Consider the following 20,240-nt stretch of genomic DNA (forward strand, 5'->3'; position numbering starts at 1 on the left):
CTGCGGTTTCAGAAGGAAAGATCCTGTCCTTTTGAGTCACAACAGGTACCACCTGCAGACCCACAACGTTCTCGAACACTTCATGCCACGGTCACGACGTGAACTCCTTCGCCAGTTTCTCAACAAACAGTCGACCTGAACTCAACCAGGATACGCAGACTTGTTGCAGAATCCTTTAATGAATCTACTCTCTCAAAAAACAGATCACATGGGGACTCTGGGTGGCTCAGTCCCTTAAACGTCCAACTCTCGCTCTCGGCTCAGGTTGTGACCTCCTGGTTCCTGAGATCCAGCCCCATGTCGGGCTCTGCGCTGACAGCACGGAGCCTGCTTGGGATCCTCTCTCTCCCTCGCTCTCTCTGCCCCTCCCCCACCTGCATGCATGCATGCTCTCTCTTAAAATAAACTTTAAAAAAATGAGTCACATATAGAAAATACACATAATCTCATTAAGATGTAAATTATAATCTTCAAAGTTTAAAAAATCTGAGATGAAAAAAAGTCAGGTCCAATTTAAAGTTCAGCCAACAGGGCACCTGGGTGGCTCAGCCCGTTAAGCGTCCGACTCCAGCTCAGGTCATGATCTCACAGTTCGTGAGTTGGAGCCCTGCGTCGGGCTCTGTGCTGACAGCTCAGAGCCTGGAGCCTGCTTGGGATTCTGTGTCTCCTTCTCTCTCTGTCCCTCCCCCTCTCGTACTGTCTCTCTGTCTCAAAAATAAATTAAACACTAAAAACATAAAAAACATCAAAAAAAACTTACAGTGAAAATCATCTGATCTTTCCAACGCTGTGATTTCCAAAGAACTACTGAATTAGCTTATCATTAGTCATTCGACTACCACTACAATAGGTGAGGGGAAGGTTCAAGAGCTTTTTTGAAAATTAAAGATAATTGTCTTCAAAGCGAAAAGAAAAAGGATTTAGTCCTAACCTAGTATTTTATCCAGTGTGTCCCAAAAAACAGTCCTGGGGTTACCGGAATACAATCAGTGAAGTCCATAGTTACCACAACTTTTTAAAGAGGAAAACGCAGAATTAAGCTTCACAACTGCCAACCGAAGGTCGCAACGGGGTCACCAGGTTTCACAAGACAAACGGTAAGAAGAATCCTAAGTTCACAGAACGAGCTCTGCGTTTTCAGAGACTTCCGCTCCTTCCCGCAGGTTAATGAGTAAGAAATGAGACAGGAAACGAGGCTCGGTGCACAATGTGTTACTGTCCGTTCATCTGCGTGTCCACTCCCCATGTGTGTGCAGAGTCGACACAGGCTCTTCACGGGATTGGAGAAACTTCCTTCTACGCTTTTTCTGACTCAATGTAACTTGGCTGTAGTCGACTCTCGTATAATACGCCGTATAAACCCACAATAAACCCTGTTCCAAAGAATTGGCTAAATCCCTAATAAGGAAAAGATGACAGAGGTGTGTTTTGTTTTGGAAAAATGCACAAGGGTCCTTCTCCTCACCACAGACTGTAAACAGCCCTGCTGAGGCACTGGGGTTTTCTATGTCCCTGGCCTTTCAGGTAAAAGCAACATCTGCGAACCCGTTTCCAGGGAGAAGGGAAAAACAGTCCTGGTTACGCAGAGAGCGTTACACGTTCTTATAACTGAAACATCACCTTCCGCTAGAAAGTGCCCAAAGCAAAACAAAACAGAAAAATGAATAAGATATCTGAATGCTTAAGATTTATAAAAAGTAGGGAAACGATGAAAACAGAGTGGGCCAAGCATCTTTAAATATTTACATAGCTGCTATTTGGAAAGTAATCTGTTCCAATGAGCCGTCTCTAAACCCACAGGGTTACTTGAATCCAAGGAGATTAATTATAACTGCACACCAATTTGAAGGTCCTCTTTTACTCACTGTCTGGTGGTGCAAAGGAGAAAAGGGGAGGCAAGCGTGTGTGGGCGTGGGCGTGTGCGCACGCGCATGCCCCACGGGGAAGGGAACAGACCCCGGGAGTAAAGGGGAAAGAGAAGGGCCCACCTTGGAGGTGTCCCATCACTGCTCTTTGCTCAGAAAGGGCTGATGCCCCCGAGGGACATTAATTCAACAGGCCAAAGCCGTTCGTTAAAGCAAGCGCATACAGGCAGCTGGCAAGAAAGGAGGCAGATGCGGAGCTGACGGGCACCTGTGCCTGCACCCACCTGCCGAGCTCCAAGTATATACTGGCCACATGGTACCTGGGTGTGGGGCCACCTGGGTGCAAGGCTACCTGGGCAAGGGCTATCGAAGAACAGGGCTACCTGGGCACAGGGTCACCTAGGTGGGGGACCACCTGGGTCTGGGAAACCAGGACCCCAAGGGGCAAGGCTGAGCAGTGACTACCTGGGCCCGGGGTCACCCGGCCGCCAGGACCACCTGGGCCTGGACCTCCTGCACTGAGGGCTGGCGTCGGAGGCCCACCTGAGCCTGCACTCTCCAGGCACGTGTTACCTGGACACCGGGCCTCCCCGGGTTCAGGGACACTTTGGGAAGGTCTGCCTAGACACAGGGCACCTTGGGCCTGGGATATCCGGACATGGGGCCACCCGGGGGCGGGGCTGCCTGAGCCCGGACTACTTGGGCAGGAGTCTCGCAGGTACAGGGGTATCCTGCCCACACTGCGGGGGCCCAGCCGCCTGGACGCACGCGCTCACCTGGAGCAGGGTCGACCGCACCGTCCTCTCCGCTCTCGTCCGCAGCCTCGTCGGCCAGGCCCGAGCCCGGGGAGTCGGCGGCGGCACCACAGGCCGAGCCCGGGCTGCTGGGCTGCGAGGCCGAGTCGCCCTCGCTGAGCGAGCCGCAGCGCGCACGGGGCGCGCGCTCCCCAGGGCCGTCGCGGTCCCTGCGCGCGCGGCGGTGCACCCGGGAGTGCAGCACCATCTGGTGGTAGGTGCGGAAGATCTTGCCGCACTCGAAGCACTCGGAGGACTTGCCGTGGCCGGCGGGGACGGCGGCGCGGCGGCTGGGGCGCGCGGCCGGCCGGGCGTCCAGGGGCCCGGGCGCGGGGTCCCCGGGCGCGCCCGCCCGCTTGCGCGGGGGCCCCTGCGCGCCCGCCTCGGGCTCGCGCTTGCGCTTCTCCTGGCTCACCAGGATGTACTCGCGCCGCTCCTTGTCGAAGGCCACGTCCCCGGCCAGCGCCTCGTCCCACGCGCCGTACTTGAGGTACTCGGCCGGCTCGGCCACCTTGCCCCGGGTGGCCAGCTGCCAGGCCTGGTAGCTGTTGACCGGGTCCAGCTCGGCCACGCGCCGCCCGGCCTGCCCGCGGGCGGGCGCGCCGGCCACCGTGGGCCGCAGGTTCAGGCACTGAAGGAAGAGCTGCTGGGAGTCCGGGGGGCCGCCCTGCACCACGGCGCCCTCCCCGGCGGGAGCCCGCGTCCGACCGGCCTCCACCCGGCGGTGGATGGCGTTGTGCGCGTTCAAGCTGTCCAGGTTTGTAAACAGGTTCCCGCACTTGGTGCAGACTTCGTAGAGGGACAGGCCAGCCACGATCATCTCCTCCTGCACCACGTTGTTGATGGTGGCGACGGGGTCCAGCTCGCTCCTGGGCTTGTTCTTGCTCCCCGTCTTGGGGCCGTGCGCCTTCATGTGGTTCTTGAGGAACCACGGCTCTTTGAATCTCCGGCCACAGATGTGGCAGCCGTGGTCGAAGGAGCCTCTGTGCTTCTTCATGTGAGCCTTCAGGAACCAGGTCTGGCTGAAGGCCTGGCCGCACACCTCGCACGGGAACTCCCCGGGGGTCAGCTCGGGCTTGCCGTGCTCCGGGTCCGCCTCGGCACCGCTGGGCACCTGCGCGGTGATGTGGTCCTTCTCGATGTGGCTCAGCAGGGACTCCTCCCGGAGGGTCACGTAGCTGCACAGCCGGCACCGGAAGGGCTTGTGAGCCTGGTGCACGTGGTTCTCCAGGTCCTTCCTGTGCTCAAACTTGCACTTGCAGAAGGAGCACTGGGCTGCGGCCTGGCCCTCCCCCGGGGCGCCCGCGGTGCCCTCCGCCTCCTTCTTGCTGCTCCTCAGCAGGATCTTGCTGTCGTCCACCTGGGTGGCCCCGTTCAGGATCCTGTTGCAGGCGGAGGTGCTCTTCGTGGGGCTGGTGCACCCATCCAGGCCCTCAGACACCCGCAGCTCGCCAGCCTCCGGCTCGTGGCCCTGGACCAGCGTGCCTGTGCGGTGGCTGCGAATGTGGATCTTCAGGTTGCCCTTCTGCGAGGCCCTGTGGTCACAGTAGGGACACTTGTAGGGCTTCTCCCCCGTGTGCTTGCGCATGTGCTGTGAGAGGGAGCTCTGGAAGGGGAAGCTTTTGCCACAGATGCAGCAGCTGTGGCTCATGGCCTTGTCCCCGTCCACCTCGGGGCTCCTGCTGGCCCTGCCGGGGCTCGAGCCCCTCCTCAGCTCCACCTCGGCCTCTCGGCTGCGATCCATCTCCGCGACAGGGGCTCCCCGGCAGGGGCGGGCGTGGCTTTCTGTCGCACAGGCCTGCCAGACGCCGTCTTATCTCTCCATTTTCCGAAGGGGCCTTGGCTTCCCGGCTGCAGAGACGCACCTCCCAGGACGACGTGCGTCTCCTACCTGGAAAGCATGGCGGGCGGCAGAGAGCACCTGCAACACAAGAGACACGGAGATCTTAGGAACACGGTTTCCCACGTGAGCAGGGACCCAGTAACATCCTCGGGGAGCGACGGGCGGACTCCTTAAAGACATCAATCCAGTCCAGGTTAAAGGAGACGCCAACAGAGATTCAAATCCATGTACAAGCAGCTGCTTTGCTCTCAAAGACCAAAAGTTTAAAAAAAAAAATTTTTTTTTTTTTTTGAGATTTATTTTTGAGAGAGACCGAGTATGAGCAGGGGAGGGACGGGCAGAGAGAGAGGGAGACACAGAATCCGAAGCAGGCTCCAGGCTCCGAGCCGTCGGCACAGAGCCCGACAGGGGCCTCAAACCCATGAACCATGAGGTCATGACCTGAGGCGAAGTCGGACACTTAACCGACTAAGCCACCCAGGCGCCCCTCAAAAACCAGTAGTTAAACAACTACTGACAATGATTGTGTGCTAAATCATTAAAATAAATAATTGCTGGGCTGCCTGGGTGGCTCAGTCGGTTAAGCGTCCGACTCTGGGTTTTAGCTCAGGTCATGATCTCACAGTTTCGTGAGTTCGAGTCCCATGTCGGGCTCTGTGCTGACGGTGTGGAGCTTGTTTGGGATTCCCTCTCTCTCTCTCTCTCTCTCTCTCTCTCTCTCTCTCTGCCTCTCCCCCACTCTCACTGTCTCAGTCTCTCTCAATATAGGTAAATAAACCAAAAAAAAAAAAATAAAACTTAATAAATACTTGTAAATGACTTCATGCTAAAATAATTTTCTCCAGAAGATACCAGATCTTTAAAGAGAGACTCAGGTGCATGAAGCTATAGGCAGTGTGAGAAACACAGACCACAGACCCAAGCAGGGTGGGCAGGAATGGAGGCCCAGGGGAGAGGACCAGGGAGGAGGGTTAGAAAGGACCCAGAGGCACAGCTGGTGCCCAGGACAAGTGAGCCGCAAAGGCAGGTCACACCTACACGTACTGTTGTGTTCAGATGTTAGGGAAACGAGTCTTCAGCTAAGAGCACAGGTGATTTAGCGAGAGAGGCGGCCAGGGGCAGAAGCAGAACCCTGAGCTCACGCAAGGTCTGTGCTCAGGACCAGACACTTCCTGGTGCGCCTGGGCGTGAGACCACCGCCTCCCAGATAAAGCCCAAACCCTACGGCCCCTTCCCCTTCCTGTCCTTGTCCTTGTCCTCCTGCACCGTTACCACACCCCGATCCCGAAAAGGCACCCTGGGCTCTGGCTGCAGGACTAAGTCCCAGTCCCGGTACAGAGTACCCTCCAGACCCCGGAAGTCATGCAGCAACCCCACCCCCGCCCCCGCCCACTTCACCAGAGGTCAGCCTGCCACAGTGCCTTCCCTCGGGAGGCTGGGTCTGCCTCTCTCTGGCGACTGACAGTGGGTGTCACACCGGGCCTCACTGTCCTGTCCACGGCCAGCGCACCCTCCAGAGGGTGAGCCGCTCTCTAGGTGCCTGGGTGTTTCCAGCACTCTGTGCACAAGCCAAGGCCACCCCGACAAGGGAGGTGCCCGGTGCCATGCCCGCCACCTGCACTGCAGGAAAGCCAACCCGAATGCCACAGCAAAGCAGAGAGCGCACACCAGAGAGCAATCGTCTGTGGCAAAAACAGGAATTTCCATCTGACTTGTGATAGGGAGAATAAACAGTGAGCCAGTTATAAAGCATGTGAGGGAGGGCGTCTTCCAGGATCCTACTCTGATGGCTTCAAAAGGGAGGCAGGGCCACAGCTCCCGTGGGATGTGGTCTTTCCATCCCTCTTACCTCTAGTCACAAGTAATGGAGATCAGGATTCTGAGGGTCTCCCTGTGGGGCGGGGAGGGGCCGGGGGACTCCAGACTTGCGCCGAGAGGCACCCGGATGGGCACATCTGCTTTAAAACCAGCCAGGGCACGTATAAAGGAAGCCATGTTGTTACAAACCGACAACCTCATACGCACGACGAACCCGTGTTACAACATTTACGAAAGACGAAGAAGTTGTAGGTTTCTGGTTCTCAGCGAACGTACTGATAGACATGTTTTGCTCACAAATGCAAGGCTGTCTCCCAACAGACCCTGGGGCAGTGGCCCCTCGTCTGCTCTGGGTGGTCCAGCCTGCCACGTTTTCACCAGAGCAACAGACGAGGGGAGTGTCTCCGGAAGGTGCCACCACTATGGCTTCTGAGCACCTTACACGTCCTGTCCATCTCACCACAAGGGTGTGTGGATGCCGCCCACGCTGGCCGCCTTCTGAACAGACAACACAGCTCCTGCCTTCTAGAACCGAACAGCTCCTCCCAGAGATCCTGAGGAGAAATCTTATTTGGAATATGTATTCCAAAACATCTTTTCCAAGCCCCATGCCACTGAGTTTCCCAGGCACCTCAAGAAACCCATGCAGTGAGAGCAGCAAAGTCTGAAAAGAGGCAGGAAGCAGAGCCGGGCACAGGTACCCTTTGCTCTTTATACTAACAGGCGCACAGAGCTCGTCTTGTTGAGAATGAGCCCAAAAACATCAATGAGTCCAGCAACGTAAAGAAATAAAAGCTCCCCCTAAAATTGGGCAAGGAGGCTAACAAGAACTCTTAATGACCATTTAAGCTCATTTAACTCATTTTCTCAGGCTGTTTGGGTCCTGGCACAAGTTTTGTATGGCCGTAGGGTATTTACGAGTTCATAAGGCAAACGATGTGTGCGCATCTCCTTCTATCCCGAGGTTTCTTTTATCTGCCCCCCCAAAATGTTGAGTATGATAAAATATACAAAAGTAGGAGTCAAACACACTATTCATGACTACCTCAGTGACCTAATCTGGGTATAAAGATCTTATGAGTTTAAAGAATCATAAAAGAAATAACTTTACAGAGAAAAAAAAACACACTGGAATTTAGGGGTTCTGAAATAATTTTACAGACTCCACTGGACCTCTCGGCTGGTTAACGAAGAGTTCAACGTCAGACAGTTCTCCAGCCCGAGGGGATCAAACAGCCGAAAACCAGCCACAGCGACAAGGTTCGGGGAGTGCTGGTGCTCAACCACACTCAAGGATCACGGGAGGCAACTAACAAATGCACCTGGAAATAAAAGTGCATTTTTTTCCAAGTGAGGAGACCGCTTCGGGTCATCAGAGACGCATGCTCCGTGGACGGTTTGTTCCTTCCTTCTCTGCCACCGTGTGCTCAGCACCCCCAGGAGCCGTTGAGAGTCAATGCTTCCAAAGCCGCGGGGGGGGGGGGGGGGGGCAGCTCCGGGGGCCTCTACCCCAGCCCCAGCCACGAGTGTCGCAGAGTGGACCCTGGGAGCCCCGGCCGCCCACTAGCCAGCCAGGTGGCTCACGGGGGCGACCCTCACAGCGCAGGATCCACCCGTCACATCTCAGGAGCTGAGAGTCACCGGAGCCCCTGGCGAGCGCCTTCCTCACATCCCTGCCACCATCCATGAAGAAGCACCTGCCCAGGAAGGCCTGGCCGACGGCCTGCCCTACAGGGCACAGGAGGCCAGCAGGTGTGCGCGCAGCCCCGTCCGCCGCAGGGGGGGTGGGAGGCACCGGCCCCGGGGGTCCGGGCTGTGGGAGCCTCCGGCGGGGCAGCCAGGCTGCTGGTCCCACGGGTGCGGCCGCACTTCCCTCTCCGTCCATCGGGGGCCTCAGTCCTCTGCACATCGAGCCAGGCTGCCATCTTTGCTGGCGGAGAAAGCCAGGGTCTCTCTTCACTGCCTTGATGCACAGAGTCTGAGTCCCCAGCACCCCCGACGCCGGCCGGAGCCTGGACGCCGCCCCTCGAGAGCCCCAACGCCAGAGAACACGGCGTCCTCACGCGCGCTTCCTCCAAAACCAGCTTAAAAGCTTCCCCCAAAGCCAACAGGGCCCTGCAAGGAAGGACACTCACGGCGCCCCGGCCACCAGCAAAACAAGCCCTTCTTTCTCTTTTGTTTTCCGCCTCTTCTGTGCCCACCCCCACCCTCCACAAGCCAGCCCCGCAGTAAATCCCGAGGGAGCTGCACAGGGCGCACTTTTAAAGAACTTCAGGATATGCCCAGGCGGAAAATACATCCATGTGGAAAGCGGGGGGAAAAAACGCTCTGACAGTAGTAACTATTTAAGCCCCAACCACCACTATCTTGAGGAAATCGTAACATCAACAAAACTGGCTCCACTTGAAAAAGCTCCACTCGGTGGCCCTCTTCCTGAAGCCCAGGCCGGCAGCCGAGTCTCTTGCAAACCTTTAAAGGAACAGTCACAAAGCGACTCTCTTCCCCATCGGCCGCCAAATCAACAGATCTTTGGGATACTCTTTTCGGCCGTGGGCAAAAACTGCTATTTAAGCCAGGGTCGTCCCTTCTTTTCCAAAAAAGAGCAAGAATGCCGTCATCAGAGCTCTCATCTTAAAAATGCACCCCTGGCAGCGGCCCCCGTTGGCCCCTTCTGGCCAAACACGTCCTGGTAGTGAGCTGCCCGTCTCACTCTCGCAGACACACGAGCACACACCGGATGGGATTTGACGTTCTCACTGCTCCACGACACAGCGTTAACCCCAAGACACCTCGTGTTACAACACGTGTAGATAAACGCGAGCTCTTTACGCACACCAGAGCGACTAAAGTCTTCCAGCAACGCGGACACGGAGAGGGAAGGGGCAGAGGTGACAGCAGACACACGTATGTGCTTTGGCGGACACAGGACAACATGTCGGCCCACACGCGTGCACAAACCGCGGCCCCGTTGGAACACATCCTTCGCCCATAACGAATCAGTTCTGTCATCATATTACAAACTTTTTCCAAGGCTGTCACTGGGAACTTGCCAGACGAGAGTGTAATTTAATTGTTTATGCACAAAAATGGCTTGCTGATTAGGGTTTTAAAATAGATTTCCAACGGATCGCTCACTGTGTGTGCGTTTCCCTGCAGAACAGTGTGAAGCCACACTTTAAAAATGCCTCGTGTGTTTTTTGAAATGTCATTTTGTAGAAGCGGAATCGCATTGATTAAAAAAAAAAACAGACAGGTAAGGGTAAAATGTTTATGTAACAAAATAAAATTGGGAATTCTTAACACAAAAACGCACGGTAACAGAGACGGGGAAGGATTTAAGAGGACAATGCACAGAAGTTGCAAAAATAAAACGGGCAGCAATCACCTAAGTGAACCACGAGGCCTAAACACACAGCCGGACGGAGGGCCGCCACACCTCACACTCTGTGGGCCTGCACGGCACGGCTGAGATGAAGTGACTTTCTCAACACGCTCACACTCGCTGCGTCTGGGATAAATTTACTCTGTGGGCAAACGTTTCAACGAATAAATCAGTCCCCAAGTGAGGGTCCCGGGAAGCACATGTCACACCTGAGACAATGCAGGAAAGGGGCTTCGGGGAGCAAGCTGGAGCCCCAGGCCGAGGACCTGGGGTTAAGTCCCCCTGCCGGGCAGTGACTCCCGAAAGAGCAAGCCCTGCACACCTGCAGCCGGAAGGGGAAGAGAATCTAGAGGAATCTAGAAGAATCTAGAAGCACTCCCATGCACCCTGCAGTCTCCGCCAGAGTCCCTCCCGGTCAACGGGGTCTGAGAGACGCCAGGCCGCTCACGGGAGCCTCACGTCTCAAAGACAAGAAACAGGTGCAGGCTCGAGAAGCCCAGAAGTCGGAAATGCACAGAAAACCATGTATTGGCAGGGCACCCGCAGGGCAGGTAGATGCTTCCAGAAGGGCGGGGAGGGATGCAATGACCCACGTGGACAAGAGCAGGCACGGTATTCCAGGGAAGTCGAGGCTCCTTCCGGGACGCAGGGGTGCAGCAGAACTCTAGAGCCGAGCATGACCCCCCGTTGGCAGGGACCCAACCATGAAACCCAATGGGGTCGCCCCGGGCTCCAGCCCCCTCCTCACCAACACCCAGTGACATCCCCGGCGTCCTGCCGGCTGCGCGTTTGATTCCCTCCTGAATCCACACACCCCTCCAACTCGAGCCCAAGTCCACATCCCAGATGCAGACCCGCGCCCTGCACAGCACTCATGCTCTCACAGAGGCCCAAATTCTCAGACGGGGACCACAGGGGCCTGAGCGCCTGTGTCACCAGACGCATGTCCCCGGGACGCTCTCTGTGACCCTGTGCTCTGTTCCCGGGCAGATGCGCACACACTTACCTCTGGGCCTCACGCATGTAGTTCCCAACCCACCTTCTCACCTCACCTGACCCTCCCCTGGCTCTCTGCACACCCTGGCCGACCCCAGCACACATTCTGACACGTTACAATTACCGCATAATTGGTCACTTGTGTGCTGGAGGGCATATTCTGCGAGCCTGTGCCTTCTCCTGGCTCAGTCCCCCAAGCCAGCACAGAGCCAAGCACATTTTGGGCACCACAGAGCTGTGGGAGGAATTCTAGCCCGTGAGCTTCAAGGCCAGACGACCCAAGATCAAAACCCACGTCTGCCACTCACTTGGACCTGCTGTGTGACCTTGAGGAAGTGTCTAAAAGTCTCTGTTCCCCAGTTCATTTCACTTTTTAAATATAAAGGATAATAATGATAACTATATTATAGTAACTTTGTGAGGTTTAAATTAATGCATTCTAGGTGCAACATTTAACATGTGGTAAGCGGTTAACATGTTACACATTATTATTAATAATCGGTTGAATCAGTAAATGAAATGTCAGTGCAAGACCCAAAAGATACCTACTCCCTGGCAGTAACAGTATTTGGCTTAATAAATTCAAAAGGACAAAATAACAGAAGCTTAGGAAACTGAATTAGAAATCACTAGTGACCCCCACATATTCACAGTGCACTCTTATAGGTCCATTACAAAAGGTTAATACAACTGTAAAGTCTCTCACCAGCTAGAATCATCCACAGCAGACGTGTTCAGACACATCCTAGCTCCCAAACTCTTCGTAAAAACTAAACTTTAATACAGACTAAATATTAGAGAATATTTGAGAACTGCTATTGCTTTTGTTAGGTTGGTAATACAAGAGAACATTCTCAGGTTTGAGAAATGTTGATGAAATATTTCAGAGATGGATTATGAAAAAGAGAAAGACAAAATATATCAAAATGTTAACAACTACTGGACCTACACGGTGGTGTATGTGTTTTTAGCGATCTGATTTCAAAATCAGACGAAGACCCCACCAAAAAAGAAAATTACAAGCCAATATTCTTGATGCACAGAGATCCAAAAATTCTCATCAAACGTGAGCAAAGTGAATTCAACAATACATTAAAAGGTGCATATACCACAATCAAGTGGGATTTATTCCAGGGATGCAAGGATGGCTCAACATCCGCAAATACGTCTGTGTGATACGCTACGCTGAGGAAACGAAGGATAAAATCCCAGGATCGGGCCACCTGGCGGCTCAGTCGGTGGGGCGTCCGACTTTGGCTCAGGTCATGATCTCGTGGTTTCTGAGTTCAAGTCCCATGTCGGGCTCTGTGCTGACAGCTCAGAGCCTGGAGCCTGTTTCAGATTCTGTGTCTCCCTCTCTCTCTGCCCCTCCCCTGCCTCACGCTCTCTCGCGCGTGCGTGCTCTCTCTCAAAAATAAACATTTTTTAAATCACATGATCGTTGCAATAGATGCAGAAAAAGCATTTGACAAAACTCAACATCCATTTATAATAAAAACTCAACAGAGCAGGTACAGAGAGAACATACCTCACCATAATAAAGGCCACATATAAAAAAACCCACAACCAACAATCAGAGTTGATGGTGAAAAATTGAAAGCTTTTCTCCCAAGATCAAGAACAAGACAAAGATACTGTCACCGCCCTTATTCAATATAGTATTGCAAGTCCTAATCGGAGCAATAACACAAGAAAAAGGAAAAAGAAGACATCCAAATCAGAAAGGAAGAAATAAAACTATTTGCAGAGGAGATGATGTTATATATAGAAAACTCTAAAGACTCATCAAAAAAACTATTAGAATAAATGAATTCAGTAAAGTTGAAGGATACAAAATCAATATACAGAGATCTGTGGCATCTCTATGCACTCATAACAAACTATCAGGAAGAGAAATTAAGAAAACAATCTCATTTACAAATGCATCAAAAAGAATAAAATACCTAGGAATAAATTTAACCAAGAAAATGAAAGACCTATACACTGAAAATTACAAAGATTTAGACACAAATAAATTAAAAGATATTCTGTGCTCACGAATTATAAGAATACTGCTGGGGCGCCTGGGTGGCTCAGTCAGTTCAACGTCCAACTTTGGCTCATGATCTCACGGTTTGTGAGTTCAAGCTCCGGTTTGAGCTGACAGCTCAGAGCCTGGAGCCTGCTTTGAATTCTGTGTCTCCCTCTCTCTGTGCCCCTCCCCTGCTTGCGCTCTCTCTCCCTTTCCCAAAAAATAAATACACATCAAAAAAAAAAAAGAATATTGCTAAAATGTCCACACTACTCAAAGCAATCTAGATTCAATGTAATCCCTACTAAATTCCAATGGCATTTTTCACAGAACTAGAACAAAGAATTCTAAAATTTGCATGGAACCCAAAAGACCCCAAATAGCCAAAGCACTCCTGAGAAAGCACAAAGCTGAAGGCATCACGCTCCCTGATTTCAAACTATATTACAAAGCCACGGTAATCAAAACAGTATGCCATGGGCACAAAAACAAACACACAGATCAGAGGAACAGAATTGAGAACCCAGAAAGAAACCTACATGTAGACAGACACTTAATTTACAACTAAGGGGGCACCTGGGTGGCTGGGTCAGTTAAGCGTCCAACTCTTGATTCTGGCTCATTTCGCGATTCACGAGTTCGAGCCCTGCATCAGCTGACAGAGCAGAGGCTGCTTGCGATTCTCTCTCTCCCTCTCTCCCTCTGCCTCTCCCCTGCTCGAGCTCATTCTCTCTCAAAATAAATGAATAAACATTAAAAAAAAATTGTTTTTTTAATTTACAACTAAGGAGCCAAAAACATACAATGGTGAAAGCAGTGTTTCGATAAAGGTGTTGGGAAAACTGGACAGCCGCATACAAAAGAATACAACTGGACCACTCCCTTACATACACCAAATTAACTCAGAATGGATTAAAGACTCCAACGTAAGACCTGAAACCATGCAACATCCTGGAAGAAGACACAGGTAGAAAGCTCCCTGACACTGGTCTTAGCGATGTGTTTGTGACTCTGACTCCAAGGGCAGGGGAAACAAAAGAAAAACAAATGAGACGACATCAAACTAAGAAGCTTCCGCACAGTGAGGAAAACCATCATCAACACAGAAAGGCAGGGCCCCTGGGGGGCTCGGTCGGTCGAGCATCCACCTCTCGATTTCAGCTCGGGTCACGATCTCACGGTTCATGAGATCAAGCCCCTCGTTGGGCTCTGCGCTGACAGCCTGCTGGGGCTGCTCGATCTGTCCCTCCCCTACTTGCACACACACGCACACGCTCTCGCTCTCTCTCAAAAGGAATACACTTTTAAAAAAAGGCGACCTACTGACAGAAGATTTTTGCAAAGCATAAATCCAATAAGGGGTTGATATCCAAAATATATAAAGAACTCCTACAACTCAACCATGAAAACAACAAACAAACCGATTAAAAAATGGGAAGAGGATCTCAAGAGGCGTTTTTCCAAAGGCACAGAGATGGCACACGAGAAGGTGCCCAATGTTGCTGATTACTAGGAGATTATAAATCAAAACCACAACGAGAAACTACCTCACGCCTGTCAGAATGGCAATTACCAAAAAGACAAGAAATAACAAATGCTGGAGAAAAGGCGACCCTTGTATTCTGTTGGTGGGAATGAAAAACAGTATGGAGATTCCTCAAGAAATTAAGAAAAGATACACGATATGGAAGCAACCTAGGTGTCCATCGATGTACAAATGGAGAAAGAAGACGCAGCATACACACACACACACACACACACACACACACACACACAAAGGAATACTACTCTGCCATAAAGAAGATGAAATCTTGCCATGTGCAGTAACCCAGATGGACCTTGAGGGCATCATGCTAAGCGAAATAAGTCCGAGAAAGACAAATACCGTATGATCCCGTTCATAATGTGGAATCTAAAAAACACACAAAGAAAACAACGTGAAAACAAACTCAGAGATACACTGAACAGGTTGGTGGTTACTCAAGGGGGAGGGGGGGGGCAAAATGGGGGTCACTGTGCCCTGACCGATGGTGACCGGGTTTTTGGTAGCGATCACTATGTCGTACATAGAGGCGTCAAATCAGAATGCTGTACACCTTATATGTCATACCGACTGCACCTCCTAAAAAGGAGAGTGTTGGAATATTAGAAGCACCTCAACCCTAGCAAATAACTGTAAATGAAGCACCTCAACTCTGTTCCTGTTCGTTGCTGAGTCTACACGGGGAGTGTACAGATATTATTCTCTCAAGAATAACTCCCACTCTCGGCCCCAGTAAGAACAGGACTGAAAGAGCTGCTCAGGGGAAGCGTGGCGGACCCCGCCCCTCCCTGCCCCTCCCTCCCCTCCCCCACTCCCACCCCCGCCCATCCCCCTCTCCGGGCCTGGAGGCGGCTCAGAGGGCTTCCTAAGGAATGCGGTTTGAGAAAATTACCCTTTGTTAATTCTAGTATTCAAGATTCCAAAAAACAGAAAAGTCACCTGAATAACAAACTGTTCACATGAAAAGCAGTCTTTTAAGAGAGGGCTTGCCCACAGAAACTCGGGAATCCGCCCAAAGCTGGGTCCCAGCCTTCCTGCCCAAGGCACAGGCCGGCTTTCTGGCTTCGGGCTCCCGGCGATCCTTCCCACGGCTTCCCGAGGCAAAAACACAGCAATGCACTTGAGGTCTCCCTCCCCTGTTTTAAACAGTCCCTTCCTAACCAGTTAAATACGACATGGCCAGCATGGGGGGGCGGGGGGGAGGGTAAGGTAAAACAGTCCGGGTTTTTACACAGCAAGCATATGCCCGAATCCACGGGAAATCTTGCCGTTTTCTGCTCTGTGGAGTAAATCAACACAAAGCAGAAGCCGGTCGGTTTGGGACCGATTTCCCCAAAAGGATCAGAGAGGATCCCATCAAAATCTCATCCCGCAAAAGGAATCCAAAGGCTGATTTGCAGACACCCTCTCGAATTTTTGAGCACTTGGCATAACAGACCCAAGTGTGCAAGTGTCTGTGAACCGGTGGGAGCACCCTGCTCGAGGGGCCGCTGGGAAACTGGAAGGGGCGCTTCCTGCTCCGAGCTGGGACTCTTCAGTGGGAGGAAGCCGCCCTGCAGCTCGTCCCGGTTCTCAAGTAACTCTCTAGCTGGGCACGTTCTCAGTTCTGGTTCGTTAATGAGCCGTATCACGCGGGCAAACGGGAGGTTTGCTCTCCCCAGCGCCGTGGGGTCACTCGTCCGGTCCCCTCCGGGTCACCCTCTGGGGCAGCCGGGGCTTCCGGGAGGCGGGACCGGCGAGCGGCTGCAGCCGAATCTGTGAAAGCCCAAGAAGCGGCCAGGCCGGGAAGATGCCCTTACAAAGAAAACAGCTCACAGCACACAGGACGCCCGGGATATTTACGGGGGTGGTATGGCTCCAAGAGGCAAGTCATAAAATCAAAAGAACGAGCCTCCGGCCCGGCCTGGCGGCGCCCTTCTGAAGGCAAGTCCCCCCGAGCGGTGGGTCCTGCCCGCGGCTGCAGGGCCAGCCCAGAAACACAGGCCCCCGGTGGGTGCTGGGCCCGGTCTGCTCAACATACAGCCTGTTTGTTCGCCTGCAGACAATGAAATGGGCTTTACTAGTTACACTGTAGAATTATGAGCCATGAATTAAAATACATCATTAACATCCTGCACAAGCTTATCTACTGCTGAGACAAAAAGCCTATTCTTTGAACAAATGGGGAGAAATTCCCTGACAACAATGAGGAGTCCCTCTCCGCACACACCAATCTGCCCGAGATTAACAATCCCAGGCTTATAGTCCCCGGCCCCGGGCCCGAGCCGCCCCATGAAATGATGCATTCACGGCTGGACAGTAAGGACCCAGGCCTCACAGGGCCTGGAGGCCGCCTCGCACAGGCCAATCAATAATCCATTATGAGCAAACCACATTTCCACTCTAATAAGAAGAAATGAATAAAAGGCCACCAGAATCAGCGGCATTCACAAGAAACCCCACCCCACCTCCCCCACTAGGGAAAAAGGGCACAGACCCACTATCGCAGGGCGTAAGGAACACACAACTGCCCACGGGCAGGCCCTCCTTTCGAACAGCCAAGAACAATGTGCTCAGACATTTCTGCCAAAAGCACTCATTTTAAAGGTAAGTCTCAGATATGCTTTGTTCAGAACACGAGACTGGGGGGAGGAATAAACCATCAACACGACAGTGAGGAAATCCCATTTTTCTGAACAAAGGTTCCCTTTGAATTGTCCTGCACCCCCAGACGGAGCAAGAGCCAAGCGCAGGAGTCCCCAGATGTAACGAACCATCCGTACTAAGGTTCTACTACGCAAACGCCACGATTTTCCGCCAGACGCCCTTCAATTCCGTGGCTCAGACCACGGCCGTGGCGTCATCATTCCGTTTACAGCAAAAACGCCCGCGTGACCTAAATGCGATTCTGCAAGTAGGCTACCTTTTATGAAGTTGTTTACCACGGCCTGTCAAACGCCCAAATAAATTCCAGAAAAGACAGACACCATCTTCACCTCCAGACAGAAGGTCGAGACGGGAGAACATTTACTAACAGTAACGACCATATATACCAACATATTTCCAAAAGAAAATAATAAATCACCATCGGTATAAACGCTGCCCGTATGGTCCTTTTCCTAAAATAGAAAGATGGGTAGTCAAGTCTGACCTTAACGCGGGCACGAAACACGCATATGAATACACAATGTAATTATTGATTACACTCAGGAGAGTCCACAAATAACCAGCGAGGATGTGGGAATTCTCCTTCCCCAGTCATTAATAACAGATCCAGAAAAATCCAAAGTAGTCATGGAGACTTTAATAAAGAGGCATCCACGTGAAAACAGGCAGGGGCTGGATTTTTTTAATATCAAAAGGGAAGAAGCATCTTTTCACTTGTTTTCTCCTTTGCTTCTCCAAACGAATGCATAGCTGCGACTGGCTCTTCACTATTTCCAAGGAAATAGGTTATTTCCAAGGACCCCACGTAGTGACTTTATCAATCTATTTGTCCCTAAAAAAGTGAACTTCTCAAAACTGAAAAAGAAAAAAAGGAAAGAGAAAGAGAAAGTAAGAAAGAAAGAAAGAAAAGAAAGAAAAGACGCAGAGCTTGCTCTATAATGTTCTGCAGATAAATGTCCTGTCTGTCCTGTGGGAGGCCCTGGTCGGCCACAAAGAGCTGGGACCTGGAGGTAAATCCAGCATCCGGGAGCGGCAGGCACCGCCAGTGTAGTTAATGATCTTGTCAACATTTCCATTAAGAGCCCCATTTCCAGAAGCTCAGACTGCGTGTGCCCCAAACCGGGCAGCTCAGCTCGGATGAAGTCTGCAGCCACGGACAGACTGCTCAGCATTTTACAAAAACAGAGCAAATCACTCGCTTCGTTATGTGAACCACAAAAGCAGTCGAGCTTTTGACTTTGACTTTTTTTCACATGCTGCATCAAGGCGATGAAAGCCCAAGTTTCAAATAATTCAGAAATACTGAAAACGTGGGGAATACCAGAGAAAACGAAGACCCATAAACTTCCATTTTTAAAGCAAACACGGAATATCAGAAGGCCTTAGAGAAATTGCCGGGAAAAGTCCCATTTACAAGCGGCTTGTAAGTTTTTACGGAGCCTAAACCCACAAGTGTAGAAACTCTCACAAAATCAGTGTCTAATAGAAATTTTTTTTAAGCAATTATCAACAGTGAAAATTAATCCTGTGTAGAAAATATTTTTCTTTTTTTTTTTTTTTTTTTTTTTTTTTTTTTTACTGTGTAACAAACACTCCCTGGTCTACTGGACATAACTTCTTAAAATGTGTACTCATTGACTGTAAACCATATTTTAACAGAAGTTTGTTTCTACAAAGAAGCTATATTTGACTGCATGTAAACCAATAACAAAGGACAGCATTTGCCACCCCCCCCCCCATTTACATTGGCCTATTTTCCAGACTTTTGCCTTAGTAAGAACACGGACCACAATGAATACCTATCTGACATTATCGCTTTCCTCTGTGCTTTTTGTGAACAGCCTGGTAGTCTCCACCATCAAATAAAGAATTGTACCCAAGAATACAAAGAGAGATAATTAGGTACAGTGAGCCATAAAACATTCTGTTAAACATTACCTTCTCAGGCAGTACTGTTTAGCACAGAAGTTAGTCCCCAAAATCCCTTCAGTAACAGCACACGGGAAAAATAAACACTTCGATAATCAATTTTACTGAATTCTAAGTAACTGCGTACAAACATTTTCCATAAAGGTACCATGAACGGAGTTCATTTTGGTAGGATAGCTGAAAGGCGTATCATGCGAGAAATTAATTTAAGATTTTGTCTGCCCTTGCACAAATACCAATCAATACTTTAAGACGATCAAAATTATCAAAGGACGAGCCTCTCCAAAATGCCTTAGTATCTAAAGCACATACCATATAACCAGTCTAAATGTTCCAGATCCATTACTGCCAATAACTACTGTAACATGACCTAGTTTATCACTCACACACACAGCACCTTTGAAAGCAGCTGGGTATTTCAGCCTCTTAAGGAGAGTGATCTATCAGAGAATGTTTACAAAGAGCAATTCTTGACAAGAACATGGTGTCACATCGCCCTAGGATTTATCCTGCGTTGCCTGTCTAAAAATACATTTTCGAGCTCACTTAATGACACGTCACTACAAGTTCTAACTTTTGAAGATAAAAGACCAAACCGTCCTCCTCTTGCAAGGAACAACAAAGGGCAAACAAGAAAAAGTCCACTCTGACTCCCCATAACAACGTTACTGTGTTATGCGGTTACGAAAGTTAAGAAAACGCTGTATGCGAAGTGATCGTAAATGATCTCGCGGAAATGAGGACGGGATGTTTTCTAAGCCAAAGCATCTTACCCAGCAACAGCTTTTGGGAAAAGAGAATATAAAATACAACAAGGCACGTTTTTGAATTTCAAAGCGCACAGCCCCCACACGCGCCCCCCAGTCGCGGGGGAGGAGGGACAGGAGACAGCAGCGGGCATCTGTCTGCCATCGGCCTGGAGTATGTGGGAATGGAGGGCTGTGCTCTATTTAATGAGCACAGCGCTGTCCTGTGGCACTCAAGACAACAGCACTCAGACCAGTTGCTGCAAACGTTTTCCAAGAACCCAAAGACCGTGACACTGATTCAGGGACCACATGTGAACCTTCCATATTGAAACCTCAAGTGAAAATGGCGGTGGCCATGTGCCATCCGATGATGTGCTAATTCTAGCACTACCGTCCTCCTCCTCTCTCTGTTCACCCCCCACCCCACAGGCAGAAACACAGCCACACAGCAAGCTCTAGATTCCTTCTGGATTTGTTCAGCGCAAACGCCACGGGCAGATGTGCTCGGTGGCCGACCGAGGTTCCCAGGGCCACACGGGCACAGGTGGGGGAGCCAAGGGCACGGCTGGGGGCAGGCGGCGGAGGCCAAGTGGGCCAGAGGCCTGGGAGGCCCACTCCTGCGTTCACGGGGACTGTGACATCCAAGCTGGGGACGATCTGGTTC

The 20,240-nt window shown here is 51.3% G+C and overlaps 1 protein-coding gene across 5 annotated transcripts in view; it reads right to left on the reverse strand.

Annotated features, from left to right (window-relative positions):
* Positions 1–20,240, reverse strand: part of ZNF516 (zinc finger protein 516) — a 129,367-nt gene that overhangs the window by 72,113 nt on the left and 37,014 nt on the right. For all 5 annotated transcript variants that reach the window (XM_047827994.1, XM_047827995.1, XM_047827993.1 and 2 more), the window contains one exon: positions 2,642–4,580. In XM_047827994.1, the coding sequence (XP_047683950.1) occupies positions 2,642–4,403 (1,762 nt within the window). In that variant the 5' untranslated portion in view covers positions 4,404–4,580. The remainder of the gene's footprint in view (positions 1–2,641; positions 4,581–20,240) is intronic.

This window comes from Prionailurus viverrinus, chromosome D3 (assembly GCF_022837055.1).
Source record: "Prionailurus viverrinus isolate Anna chromosome D3, UM_Priviv_1.0, whole genome shotgun sequence".
NCBI classification, from domain to species: Eukaryota; Metazoa; Chordata; class Mammalia; order Carnivora; family Felidae; genus Prionailurus; species Prionailurus viverrinus.